The sequence below is a fragment of the Lissotriton vulgaris genome, chromosome 2_1 (assembly GCF_964263255.1).
Source record: "Lissotriton vulgaris chromosome 2_1, aLisVul1.2, whole genome shotgun sequence".
In the NCBI taxonomy this organism is placed as follows: Eukaryota; Metazoa; Chordata; class Amphibia; order Caudata; family Salamandridae; genus Lissotriton; species Lissotriton vulgaris.
The window spans coordinates 1707505885-1707518606 of NC_141687.1; the positions used below are offsets into that span (position 1 = coordinate 1707505885).

The window sequence follows — 12722 nt, forward strand, 5'->3', positions numbered from 1 at the left end:
ATCTGTGAAGCTGTGTGGTGGGTGCATCTGTGGAGCTGTGTGGTGGGTGCATCTGTGGAGCTGTGTGGTGGGTGTATCTGTGGAGCTGTGTGGTGGGTGTATCTGTGGAGCTGTGTGGTGGGTGCCTCATTGGAGCTGTGTGGTGGGTGCCTCGGTGGAGCTGTGTGGTGGGTGCCTCGGTGGAGCTGTGTGGTGGGTGCCTCGGTGGAGCTGTGTGGTGGGTGCATCGGTGGAGCTGTGTGGTGGGTGCATCGGTGGAGCTGTGTGGTGGGTGCATCGGTGGAGCTGTGTGGTGAGTGCCTCGGTGGAGCTGTGTGGTGAGTTCCTCAGTGGAGCTGTGTGGTGAGTGCCTCGGTGGAGCTGTGTGGTGGGTGCATCGGTGGAGCTGTGTGGTGGGTGCATCGGTGGAGCTGTGTCGGTGGAGCTGTGTGGTGGGTGCATCAGTGGAGCTGGGTGGTGGGTGCATTGGTGGAGCTGTGTAGGTGGAGCTGTGTGGTGGGTGCATCAGTGGTGCTGTGTGGTGGGTGCATCAGTGGAGCTGTGTGGTGGGTGCCTCGGTGGAGCAGTATGGTGGGTGCCTCGGTGGAGCTGTGTGATGGGTGCATCGGTGGAGCTGTGTGATGGGTGCATCGGTGGAGCTGTGTGGTGGGTGCATCGGTGGAGCTGTGTGGTGGGGGCATCTGTGGAGCTGTGTGTTGGGTGTATCGGTGGAGCTGTGTCGGTGGAGCTGTGTGGTGGCTGCATCGCTGGAGCTGTGTGGTGGGTGCATCTGTGGAGCTGTGTAGTGGGTGCCTCGGTGGAGCTGTGTGGTGGGTGCCTCGGTGGAGCTGTGTGGTGGGTGCCTCGGTGGAGCTGTGTGGTGGGTGCATCGGTGGAGCTGTGTGGGGGGTGCATCGGTGGAGCTGTGTGGTGGGTGCATCTGTGGAGCTGTGTGGTGGGTGCCTCTGTGGAGCTGTGTGGTGGGTGCCTCTGTGGAGCTGTGTGGTGGGTGCCTCGGTGGAGCTGTGTGGTGGGTGCATAGGTGGAGCTGTGCGGTGGGTGCATCGGTGGGGCTGTGCGGTGGGTGCATCGGTGGAGCTGTGCTGTGGGTGCATCGGTGGAGCTGTGCGGTGGGTGCATCAGTGGAGCTGTGTCGGTGGAGTTGTGTGGTGGTTGCATCAGTGGAGCTGTGTCGGTGGAGCTGTGTGGTGGTTGCATCAGTGGAGCTGTGTCGGTGGAGCTGTGTGGTGGTTGCATCAGTGGAGCTGTGTGGTGGGTGCATCTTTGGAGCTGTGTGGTGGGTGCCTAGGCGGAGCTGTGTGGTGGGTGCATCTGTGGAGCTGTGTGGTGGGTGCATCTGTGGAGCTGTGTGGTGGGTGCATCTGTGGAGCTGTTTGGTGGGTGCATCTGTGGAGCTGTGTGGTGGGTGTATATGTGGAGCTGTGTGGTGGGTGCATCGTTGGAGCTGTGTGGTGGGTGTATCTGTGGAGCTGTGTGGTGGATGCCTCGTTGGAGCTGTGTGGTGGGTGCCTCGGTGGAGCTGTGTGATGGGTGCCTCGGTGGAGCTGTGTGGTGGGTGCCTCGGTGGAGCTGTGTGGTGGGTGCCTCAGTGGAGCTGTGTGGTGGGTGCATCGGTGGAGCTGTGTAGTGGGTGCATCGGTGGAGCTGTGTGGTTGGTGCATCGGTGGAGCTGTGTAGGTGGAGCTGTGTGGTGGGTGCATCGGTGGAGCTGTGTGGTGGGTGCATCGGTGGAGCTGGGTGGTGGGTGCATCAGTGGAGCTGTGTGGTGGGTGCCTCGGTGGAGCTGTATGGTGGGTGCCTCGGTGGAGCTGTGTCGGTGGAGCTGTGTGGTGTGTGGCACTTTTTATAAATCATTAGTAAAAGAGATCAATGAAATTCAACTAAAACCCATATATAGCAGAAGAGGAGAAATCTCTAGTAACGGGATGCAGGATGAATGTATTCCTTTGAAGCAAATCGCCAGCATGTGAAAGGTGTAAAATAGCAATCAGCATAAAACGAAAATGCCAGCAAAAGACTTTATAAAATTCTGTGTGGCCCTGATAAAATAATTAGAGCGTTTAATTATATCATGACCAACAACGGGATTGTTTATATTGCAATATAAACAATTCCTCGGCATTGCTGTGGTGGGAAGAGGGGGCGGGGAGAGGCAAGAAGGGAAGAATAGGGGCCGGGAGCAGCAGCCTTGCAATGAATAATTAAGGGAGGAGAAATGCCGGATGGGGGAGGCTTGAGATGCCTGAGGAGGCTGGTGGCTTTGATGTGCACGCGCTTCGGGCACTGCAACAAATCGCCGAGTTAGGTACACTCTGTTTAAGCTGCAATATAGCTCGCCAGCTATGCGCATGCGCATCAGCAGGCGAGCCCTAAAAAAGATGGTGACGTGCCAAGACTTTCACGTGCTCAGAGCATCAATTATGTAAAACTTATTCCTCCTGTTTCACAAAAAATCATAGATACCTTTGAGACTTTAGTCAAGCAAGATTTGTCTAAATTAACTGCAGGCCCAAAACTTACTGAAAATATGTCTTCTCTTGAAAAACAGTCTTTATTAGAACTTAGGAAAAACCAGTCACTTCACTTCACCAGAGCTGACAAAGGTGGCGCATTAGTGATCATGGATAAAACCTACTGAGCCCGATTCACAGAACTAACTTAAGACAAAATCCTAATCTTACTACCATTTTGGTATTCACAGAAGGCACTTACTCATTTTGGTATTCGCAGAAGGCACTTACTCCTTTCGGTATTCACAGAAGTTAGGAGTCCTAACTTTAGGACTCCTAAATGCCTTCTGTGAATACCGAAAGTCTTAAAGTTAGGATTTTTCTCAGGTTAGGAGTAGTAAAATTAGGACACCTAACTTTAGGTCTCCTAAATGCTGCCTGTGAATACGGAAAGTCTTAAAGTTAGGAGTTCTCAGTATAGGAGTCCTAAAGTTAGGAGCTCATAATATTATAGACTGTTCTTAGAGACCTATGCACTCTCCGTTATTTTATTTTGGGGTCTTCACGTTGTTTTTCACTTTGTTTCTTCACTTTACTTTATTGTCCTCACTATCAGTGCATAAAGGGCACCTTTTACACCAGTCCTGTTTCTATTTCTATCAATAAGACGTTGAGCACGCACACAGATTACCTCACGAATCTCCGACACACAAGGAGAGCGTTCTCGTCTGATTCTGCGGTTGGCATAAGGGGAAGGCACTAGCCGGTAAGCGGGTACTTTTTAATAAATCTATTAGTACATTTACAAACCGGGATACGAAGAATTCACCAGCGCTCGCTTTTTTCCTCACAGCCTTTAGTCCACCATTTTTACTGCCTTTCGGCTACTCCCCAACGACTTTAAGGTAACCACTTTATTTCACTAATTAGAGACTCGGACTTGAACTCGGGATTCTTTGGAGTTTTTCATTCGTTTATCATTATGTTTTCACAGCCTCCCACAGTTTGTGTAGCATATTCTTGGCTAGATGTACTCTCGACTACAAGAGGCAAGGCACCTCTTTCCATTCCTTTTATTGTTTTATTTATTTTGTAATTTTGATGGATCACGGCACAACTCGAACTCCATTATTCCACTCTATTGATGCTCTGAGCACATGAAAGTCTTGGCACGTCACCATCTTTTTTTCTCTTGTGATGACACTATTTCATGTGGGAAGTTGGTCATAGCACTTCGTACTAACATTTTTTTGCAAAACCATGTCCCTAGTCACAATCTTCTCTGGTCTCGTAAAGTCTTTCACATTATTCTATGAGCGACACAAAGAGCCCTGTCTGCTTGTTGCATGAGCACTATATTAAGCAGTATGTTGATTATAGTTTAAAAACAATTGTGAAGATTTTCATTTTTACATATTAACGTTCTAGATTCCCATGAAGAATGGCAAACCTTACCCCGAAATGCATTGGGAACTGGAAACATGATTGTCATCTGTTTCATAATGTTGAGAAAAGCATCATTTTTGATTGAAGAACCTCTGCTACAGATTGAATAAAAGCAGATATAAAACATCTTTCATGGTTGCAATGTTTCAGTGATGGACACAAATGTGCGTTTATGGAACTGATTCTTGGATAACCAGTTTTAAAAGAAAGTTATAAATCACTCAAGTCATTTGGACTCATTGCTAGTACACTTTTAATAAAGTGACACTTCAGTAGTGCACCCTGAGCTCCCGGATACGTTTCCTGGCTGATTTCACTTATCTATATAGCTCTGCCATGTTTTATATGGCCATTAAAAGGATTGTTGTTGAAGGTCCAACATTCTTCAAAGAGTGCCATAAACATTATGGCCATTTCTGGGGCGAAGGGACATTCCATCGCAGTAACTTTGTTCATCATTAAATTGGATGAAGTTGTACTTAAGGCATATTTCAACCATTTCTACCCAATATGATGTGGGGATGGTATGTGGTCTTGTTCTTTACTCCAGGAAATAGTTCATGACTTCTAATCCCTCTTCTTGTGGTATATTCGTGTAAAGACTCACAATGTTGAGGGTAACCACAAGTTCTTTTTCAGAGTCAAAGGTTTGCCCTGCCAACATTGTGATTGCCTGCATTGTGTCTTTTATGTAACTGGTGGTAGAACTTGCTAGTGGCTTCAGGAATGTATTGATGTATTTGGCAGGCTTCTCAAGAATTGAATTAACTCCCCAGGTTATCGGTCTACCAGGAATGTTGGCAACATCTTTATGGATTTTTAATAATAATAATAATAAAGAGATTTATAAAGCGCCTGGTGACGCCTTCACGGCGTGTCCCCGCGCTGCGGAGAGAAAAGAAAACCCAAAAGGAGAGAGGCAGACTGCCACCCTGCGATCAACCAGATAGCTAGTTTTTATACAGATGGGTCTTGAGAAGTTTTCTGAACTTAATTTCAGATCCTTCTAGCCTAAGGCTGATGGGGAGTTTATTCCAATTGCTGGCTGCCAGATGTCTGAAAGAGCGTCCACCCATTTTTGCTCTTCTGACACGAGGAATTTTTAGTAGTCCTGCTCCTGCAGAGCGTAATTCTCTGGTGGGTTCATATGTCTGTATCAGGTCAGAGAGATAGGATGGGGCTTTATGCCAGACAATCCTATGGCATATAAGGAGTGCTTTGAATAGCACTCTCTTTCTGACCGGAAGCCAGTGTAGCGACGCCAAGGCAGGTTGGGAAGCTGCTCTTTTCGGGAGTCTCAGTACTAACCTGGCAGCGGTATTCTGGAGGACTTGCAATCGTTTAAGGTTTTTTTCGGAGGTACCTAAGAGTAGCACATTCCCGTAGTCCATACGGGATGTAACCAGGGCTTGAGTCAAGGTTCGCCGGGCCTCTAGCGGAAGTAGATCCAGCGTGCGATTGAGGGTTTTGAGTATTCCAAAACATTTTCCCACTACTCGATTTACATGGCCCTCATAGGACAAGTTGGGATCAACCCAGATTCCCAAATTCTTGGCCTCCTTGCTCGGCTTGGGCGTGGGGCCCAGGCATGCTGGCCACCAGTCTCCTGTCCAGCTAGAGTTGTTCCCTCCGATCACCACAACCTCCGTTTTTGAGCCATTGAGTTTCAGACAATGTGAGCTCATCCATCCTGCTAAGGCCTGCATACAGGCCTTGAAGTTGGAGGCAGCTATGTTAGGGGCTTGGGACAGGGAGATCAGCAGTTGGGTGTCGTCAGCGTATGAGACTAAATCTACACCAAACGCTTGCACCACTTCTGCCAAGGGGGCCAAATAGAGATTGAACAGGCTAGGGCTTAAAGCTGAGCCCTGAGGCACTCCCTGTTCAAGTGCAATGGCAGAGGATTTAAACGAGCCCCTTTGGACCTGAAAGCTGCGGTCCGTAAGGAATGCTTTAAGCCATCTTAGTGCGGACTCCGTGAACCCGGATTTTTGGGGAGCACATACAACAATGGCGTCCTTGGGTTCTGATTGAGAAGGAATTTGGTTTCCTGTTTTGACAACCACCCGATATGTTCTCCAGTTTGAATCAGTATGATCAATTTATTTAGTACTATTTTAGAAAGGTCTTGATCAATTCTTCGGTAATAGTCTTTGTTCGCAAGCGGACTTCAGCTTCATACTTTCCTCTCTCCATGAGCACGATGGCTTCGCCTTTGTCTGCTGGCTTTATTATAAACTCTTGATTATTTTTCAGATTTTATAAGGCCGCTTTCTCTTATTTAGCCATATTCCATCTTGTGTGTTCCAAGTCCTTTCGTTAGTATGGATTTCTACAGAACTTAATTCGAGGTTGGTTAGATTATATATCAGATTTTTCTCACTCCTCACCATCTGTAAGTGTTCCTACGTGTGGTTATTTCTCCCTGATACTGATTGGGGTTGGGGTTGTACCACTATACGCTTCTGTTTCTTGCTCTGGGGTGGCCACAGCCTCGTCCTAAAAAAGGTTCTGGTCCTTGAAAGAAACATACTTGTTGGTTACCTGTTCCGACAAGCACATTGCAGCAGACATCGGACTTACCTGTTCAACACTTTTGCCTCACGCACTTGTAAACCGACAAACGTTACACCTTGCGAGGATTTGCAGTCATAATCCCAAACTCTGACTTCAGACAGCACCAGATATAGTAAGCACTAAAAGAGGTGGAGCAAAATCCCTGGTCTCAAATCCTGCCCCGGTTACTACAGTTACACACTTACAGCTAACATTCTGCAAAGTGAGTGGTCAATTTAAAGCTTTTCAACATGTCACATCTCTAATGGGTGAAAGGGATGTTACCAGAAAAGGCCATTTTCATTCACTCCCGCCATTGGCAAAATGGTTTGATTGACCATGATCCCAGTATCCCTAGAATACAGGCATAAACTACATACATCTCATCAACTCCTTAATTTCATATGATGTCTCCTTTAGAACTGGCCTAATGCTCCATCCTGCACATTGCTTTGCTGACCTCTCTGCCTGTGTTCAGCAGAGACAACTCCACATCTGTGCCATAAATACTGGTGATGGCAAAGTGAATAGGCCTGACCGTCTCTATCCACTGAACAGAGCAAAAGATAGGCTGATTTTGTGTTTTCAGCTGAGAAACTATAGACAGTGCATTTACAAGCAGCTAGAAGCACTGATAGGATGAGCCTTTAAACCTAGCTTCACGTTTTAAAGTAAACATGTGCAACGAGGACCCAGTTAGCAAATTCTTTTTCCGCAGAGCCTGAATACCAGCAGAATCAAGCTCAGAATGATGAGGGGAAGCATACAAAAAAGCATATTTTCCCTAAAGACAACATTACTGAGGTAAATATTTTGCAAGCCGGGCTCTAAATGAGTCACCCTGATCCATGGTTGTGGGAAATGTTTTTAACAGTATTGTTGAAACCAATATATAAACAAGTAATCCCAGTCCACATATTCTTTGTGGCTGTACACTTACAGCTCTTAGTTCGAGCTTCTATTCCCTCTGAGCCTTTGCTACTTACCACACGTTATCCAGACTGGTATATGGGCTACCGCTGTCCAAGGCCAGTCCCTCTTTCAGCCACTGCCAAGTGGGCAGTGCACACTGGCGACTGACTTGCTGTCTAGCTGTGCAGTTCAGCGACAGGCGGGCCCCCATTATAGGATCCAAAATCTGCTTGCCCAAGTGGGGGGAGAGGAACTCCGGGGGAACACTGCAGGGGTTGACTGTAGAAAGAGAGTGGGTGCAACATGAGAACTAGAAGATGGGGAACACTGTATAACAAGCATTTGCTATGCAATAGGTCTTGCATTTGTGAAAGCTAGAGCTTTTGGTGTTGAAAATGACAATGTTTTTATTCTTTTGGTTTTCTGTATGCAGTGGAGTGATGATATTTGCATAGAGCTATAGGAAATTGATTATGAGGGAAAGGAGACAAGAGTAATGTGCTGGCTGGAAAGTAACAACATTGTAGAAATAGCAACACTCATAGGGAATGCTAGATTAAATAAGCATGTGAAATTTAGGCAGAAACATCGTGGTTACCTTAACGCTTTTATACTTATTATTCAGAAATCATTGAGTGTTTTTGCCTGAAAAGTTAAGAACATGACTACAGGGCTGGAAGGGACCGGTTTCAATGTCCATTACTTATATCCTTACAAAACGTAAGCAGTATGGTTTAAAAAGACCAGGTCCCTAAACACACAGCTGCAGTATACATTTTATAAACTGAAGTAAGGAAAACCGCTGATAAGGATCATATTAAACGTTTTCCACTTTACGCATCAACCAGGTATTGTAGAACCTCCAGGAATGGTGCACTTTCCTACCAGGGGAAAACAATGTTGTTCACAGAGAGAGGAGAAAACTAAAGTAGCACTTCACTGGTAAACTTTGTAAAGAGGTGCTAATGTGTGTGGTTGGTAATAAAACCAATCTGGCCACTTACAGACCATTCTGTCTTGCTTTTCTTAGTTTGTATTTTTTTTAACCTTTTATTTTTACCTCCACCCCGAGGATACACTTTTGAATAGAAATAAGCACACAAACCGAAGCGGAGTTTCTAGGCGCACATGAACTGCACTCGATGAATCTGCAGACGATGAATCTCAGGTGAACTTCTAAGCATGTAACGGACAGGACAACTAACCACGATGGCCTCTGAAGCCCATGAAAGTCAACCAGTTTACAAAGCACAAGAGTCTAGGCGAGTTTCTCGCTCTGTGTGCAATATTTACCTTTGGAGCCAAACTAACATCCACATTGACTAAGCAGTTTTCTAAACATATACCACAGCAGTTTCTAAGCACACAAACAGTAGCACAGGGCTTAAAAAGAACATAGCGAAGAAGAAAGAGTCGAGCTACAAAGTAGAAGAACTAAAGGGGAGCTTGGAAGCATGCACACAATACTGCATTCTAGGAAGGTTACAAAAAAAACAAGCATTTGCAATGCAATAGGTCTCGTATTAGGAAAGTTTGAGCTATTGGTATTGTAAACAACACATTTTTTATTTAGGTTTTGTTTTTGAAAATAGCTAAATTAATAGCTTTGTCATTTACCATGCCAATAGTTATAACTTTCGCAAATGTGACACCTATAGCATTTGTAATTTCAATATGTGTTGTATTTACGTGACTTACATGTATTGATATTACAAATAACAATGGTTTTTAATTTTTTTAAATAATTATTACTTAAATAAAAGTTATTGTAATTTATAATGGCAATAGCTTAAACTTTTGTAAATAACATTTGTGAAGATTATGTTCAGTGTATTTTATTGTGACGAAAATCCAAGAACATATGTCAGATATTAACATCTTTTTGTTACATTTGTAATAAAGCTTGAAACATTGAGATAACATATTTGAACCAGTTGTTGTTGAATGGTTGCACAGATTGATGCTGTGGTGGAGCTCAGTGATGTTGTAGTGCCACAGAGTGATGCTGTGGTGGTGCTGAGTGATGCTGTATGCTATGCTATGTTTTGTTTTGCTATCCTATGTTTTGTTTTGTTATGCTATGCTGTTTTGTTATGCTATGCTATGTTTTGTTATGCTATGCTATGTTTTGCTATGCTATGTTTTGTTTTGCTATGCTTTGTTATGCTATGCTATGTTTTGCTCTGCTATGCTTTGTTATGCTATGCTAGGTTTTGCTATGCTATGTTTTGTTATGCTATGCTATGTTTTGTTGTGTTGGTATGCTATGCTGTGTTTTGCTATGCTATTATGTTTTGTTATGTTTTTTTCAGCCATGCTATGTTTTGTTTTGTTAAGCTATGCTGTTTTGTTGTGTTTTGTTATGCTATGTTTTGTTATGTTATGCTATGTTTTATTATGCTATCCAAAGCTTAGTTTTGTTATGCTATGCTATGTTTAGTTTTGCTATCCTATGCTTTGTTATTCTATGCTATGTTTTGTTATGCTATGCTGGTGAGGGTGAGTGAGGGTGGGTGGGTGAGGGTGGGTGAGTGAGGGTGGGTGAGGGTGGGTGAGTGAGTGAGGGTGGGTGAGTGAGGGTGGGTGGGTGAGTGAGTGAGGGTGAGTGTGTTAGAGCGAGGGTGAGGGGGTTGTGAGGTTGTGTATCCTATGCTTTTTTTGTTATGCCATGCTATGTTTTGTTATGCTATGCTGATGAGGGTGTATGAGGGTGAGTGAGTGAGGGTGGCTTTGCCAGTATTGTGTAAACATTTCAATATACGAACTGGCATAATTAATGTTGGGTAGAGTTTGGATACAGGATTTATATTTGTTTATGTTCTGCAACCACAACACGAGTACAAAACATGGTCTGGGCTGGCAAAAGATAGCAAGTACTTCAAAGCTGAAATAGCGAGACCTAAAACAAGCGGTGTGAGTGTTTTGCAAGGAATGGCAGGGTGTATGCATTTGTCCTCGCTGCGGGCAATATTTATGTCAACAGTAAACAAGGCACGGCCTACAGCCGTGAATAAGTGACGGCGGGGGGCGGGTGACTGATTTCCGAGAGCGCGTGTACAAAATCAGAGCGGGTGAGAGTCCCAAAAGTAAAAGATTGGTTGGAAGCGTACACCGAAGCACAGCACAAATGCAAGCGCACAGGACACTGCCTGTGTGGAAGTGCATTGGGTTTCTAGATTACGTATTCACAATAGTACCAAGTAAATATAATCATTCACCCATTGTGGCTTCCAAAAAGGATGTGCGTCATCTGGTAGGATACAAGGTCACACAAACCCTGGAAAGGGTGGAGAGCGGCAGGAAGATTATATGTTTTATGAAATGCCTGAAACACTGTAGAGACAAACATTAAAGCAATACTGAGAAAAAGAGTCGACTACGTCTTCTGCATTCCTCCTGGCCTAAATGTCTGACTTACCACTGGAATATTATAATTACAAAGCTGGCATAAAGCAGGCTGAGGATCAAGTTACTAATTTCTTGCGAGCAAGCGCTGTAAAGCGGTTTCCGCCAGTAGCGGCTCTCCTGACAAAAACCGTGTGTCTCGTTCATGATGTGACCTGTGGGGGAAACTGGCTTTAATCAAGCAACCTAAAAATGGTATGCAGTTGTGGTCCTGGCTCAAATATCAGACAGCGGGGGAAGAAAATGATGGGGTTCGAAAAAGCTTTCAACGCAGCAACATGTGAAAACAACGTTCTTAAACCTCTCTGCCGTCCGTGCTTGTACAGAAACTGGGACGAAACATAGGCCAGGGCCAAAATAAAAGTGGCCCCTGTTACAGAATTAGATAGTTAAAAAGTTGCCTGCGTTTGCAAATCAGTGCAGTTTTGAATATGTTAAGACAAGCGGTGTGAGTGTTTTGCAAGGAATGGGAGGGTGTATGCATTTGTCCTCGCTGCGGGCAATGTTTATGTCAACAGTAAACAAGGCACGGCCTGCAGCCGTGAATAAGTGACGGCGGGGGGCGAGGCAGCTGAAGCCTTTGATGTGGCAAATGCTGCTGGCAGGGGGAAGCCTGTGGGGAAATGCGAGGAGCGGCCGTGAATAAGTGACGGCGGAGGCGGGGCAACTGATGCCTTTGATGTGGCAAATGCTGCTGGCAGGGGGAAGCCTGTGGGGAAATGCAAGCTCGTGCACGAAGGAGCTTGTGGTCACGTAATTTCACGTGAACTGTTGAGAATCCTCATCATAAAAAAGTGGATGGACGGTAAAAGGTCTCTCTACGAGACCTAATGACTGCCAACCCTCTGTGCAATGGAGTCTTAGTAAAACGGAGCACACAAAGACAGATTTAAAACATGCAGCTTACAAACGCTGCAGTGTTTTTAAGAGCACATCAACTGCAGAAGAGCTTCTAAGCTTGCAGAACATGAGCCACAGCAATCACAGGAACTGCAACCAAGCTCAAAAACCACAACCGAGCTTCTAAGCAAATTACAAGGGCAACCAAGTTAAAAAAAACGCAACCGATCTTGGTAAATAAACCACTTGGCAGAGGGCGTGGGAGCCAAGAAACTTCAGCAGCAGACTGCGAGGAAGTGACCGGGAAGGTTTGGAGGGCGTGACTGGCGCCATAGAGATCTGTAACAAGTGCAGCAGTCAGTAACTCGACGTGAGGGAAGAATAAAAAGTTGAATACAGCGAGCCGCGCAAAACAAAAATATCCACAGCCGCCATTGTTAAAGTGAAAGGGGGGCATGACATTTGTTAACGAGAAAGTGGTGCATTGCATTTGTTTAAGTGAAAGCGCTGCATAGCGAGCTCCAAAAGATGAACACAAAGGGCCATATCTACCAAAAAACAGTTTTGCAATTCTCAAATTGCGATTTTTAGCGAATCGCAATTAGAGAATCGCAAAATGCAATGTATGTAGGACTTGCTAAAAATGTTGGAATCCTACATATTCTTTATTTGCGAATCGCAAATTGAGATTCGCAATTAAGGAATACCTTCCCATTCATTCCTCTGTTCTAGGAGGTCCGAGAATCTGCCAGTTTGCAAACGGGAAAAAGGCTTGATACATATGGCCTAAAATGTTTTAGAAGTTGAATACAGCAAGCCGCGCAGAACAAAATAAAGGCAAGTGGCTGCTATTGTTAAAGTGAAAGTGAGGCAGGACATTTGTTAAAGTGAAAGCGCACATTGGTGTGCTGCAAAAAAAATAAGCAGGAGTGAGGAGGAGAAGACAGCTAAAGGCTGAAAAGGGTGCGTGTTGGGGAAGTGCTGTAAGGTAAGGGGCTTTTGTGCCTGAATCTCCACCTAGCTTGAAGACGTCATTAAAAAAAAGAGGGCTGAGAAAGTGAAAATAAAAGGTACTGAGTAAAGTTATATGTAAGAGAGTCGGTTCTTATGGGA

The 12722-nt window shown here is 45.1% G+C and overlaps 1 protein-coding gene across 2 annotated transcripts in view; it reads right to left on the reverse strand.

Annotated features, from left to right (window-relative positions):
• Window positions 1–12722, reverse strand: part of SIGIRR (single Ig and TIR domain containing) — a 169544-nt gene that overhangs the window by 111202 nt on the left and 45620 nt on the right. For both annotated transcript variants that reach the window (XM_086957702.1, XM_086957701.1), the window contains exon 3: window positions 7439–7643. In XM_086957702.1, the coding sequence (XP_086813828.1) occupies window positions 7439–7643 (205 nt within the window). The remainder of the gene's footprint in view (window positions 1–7438; window positions 7644–12722) is intronic.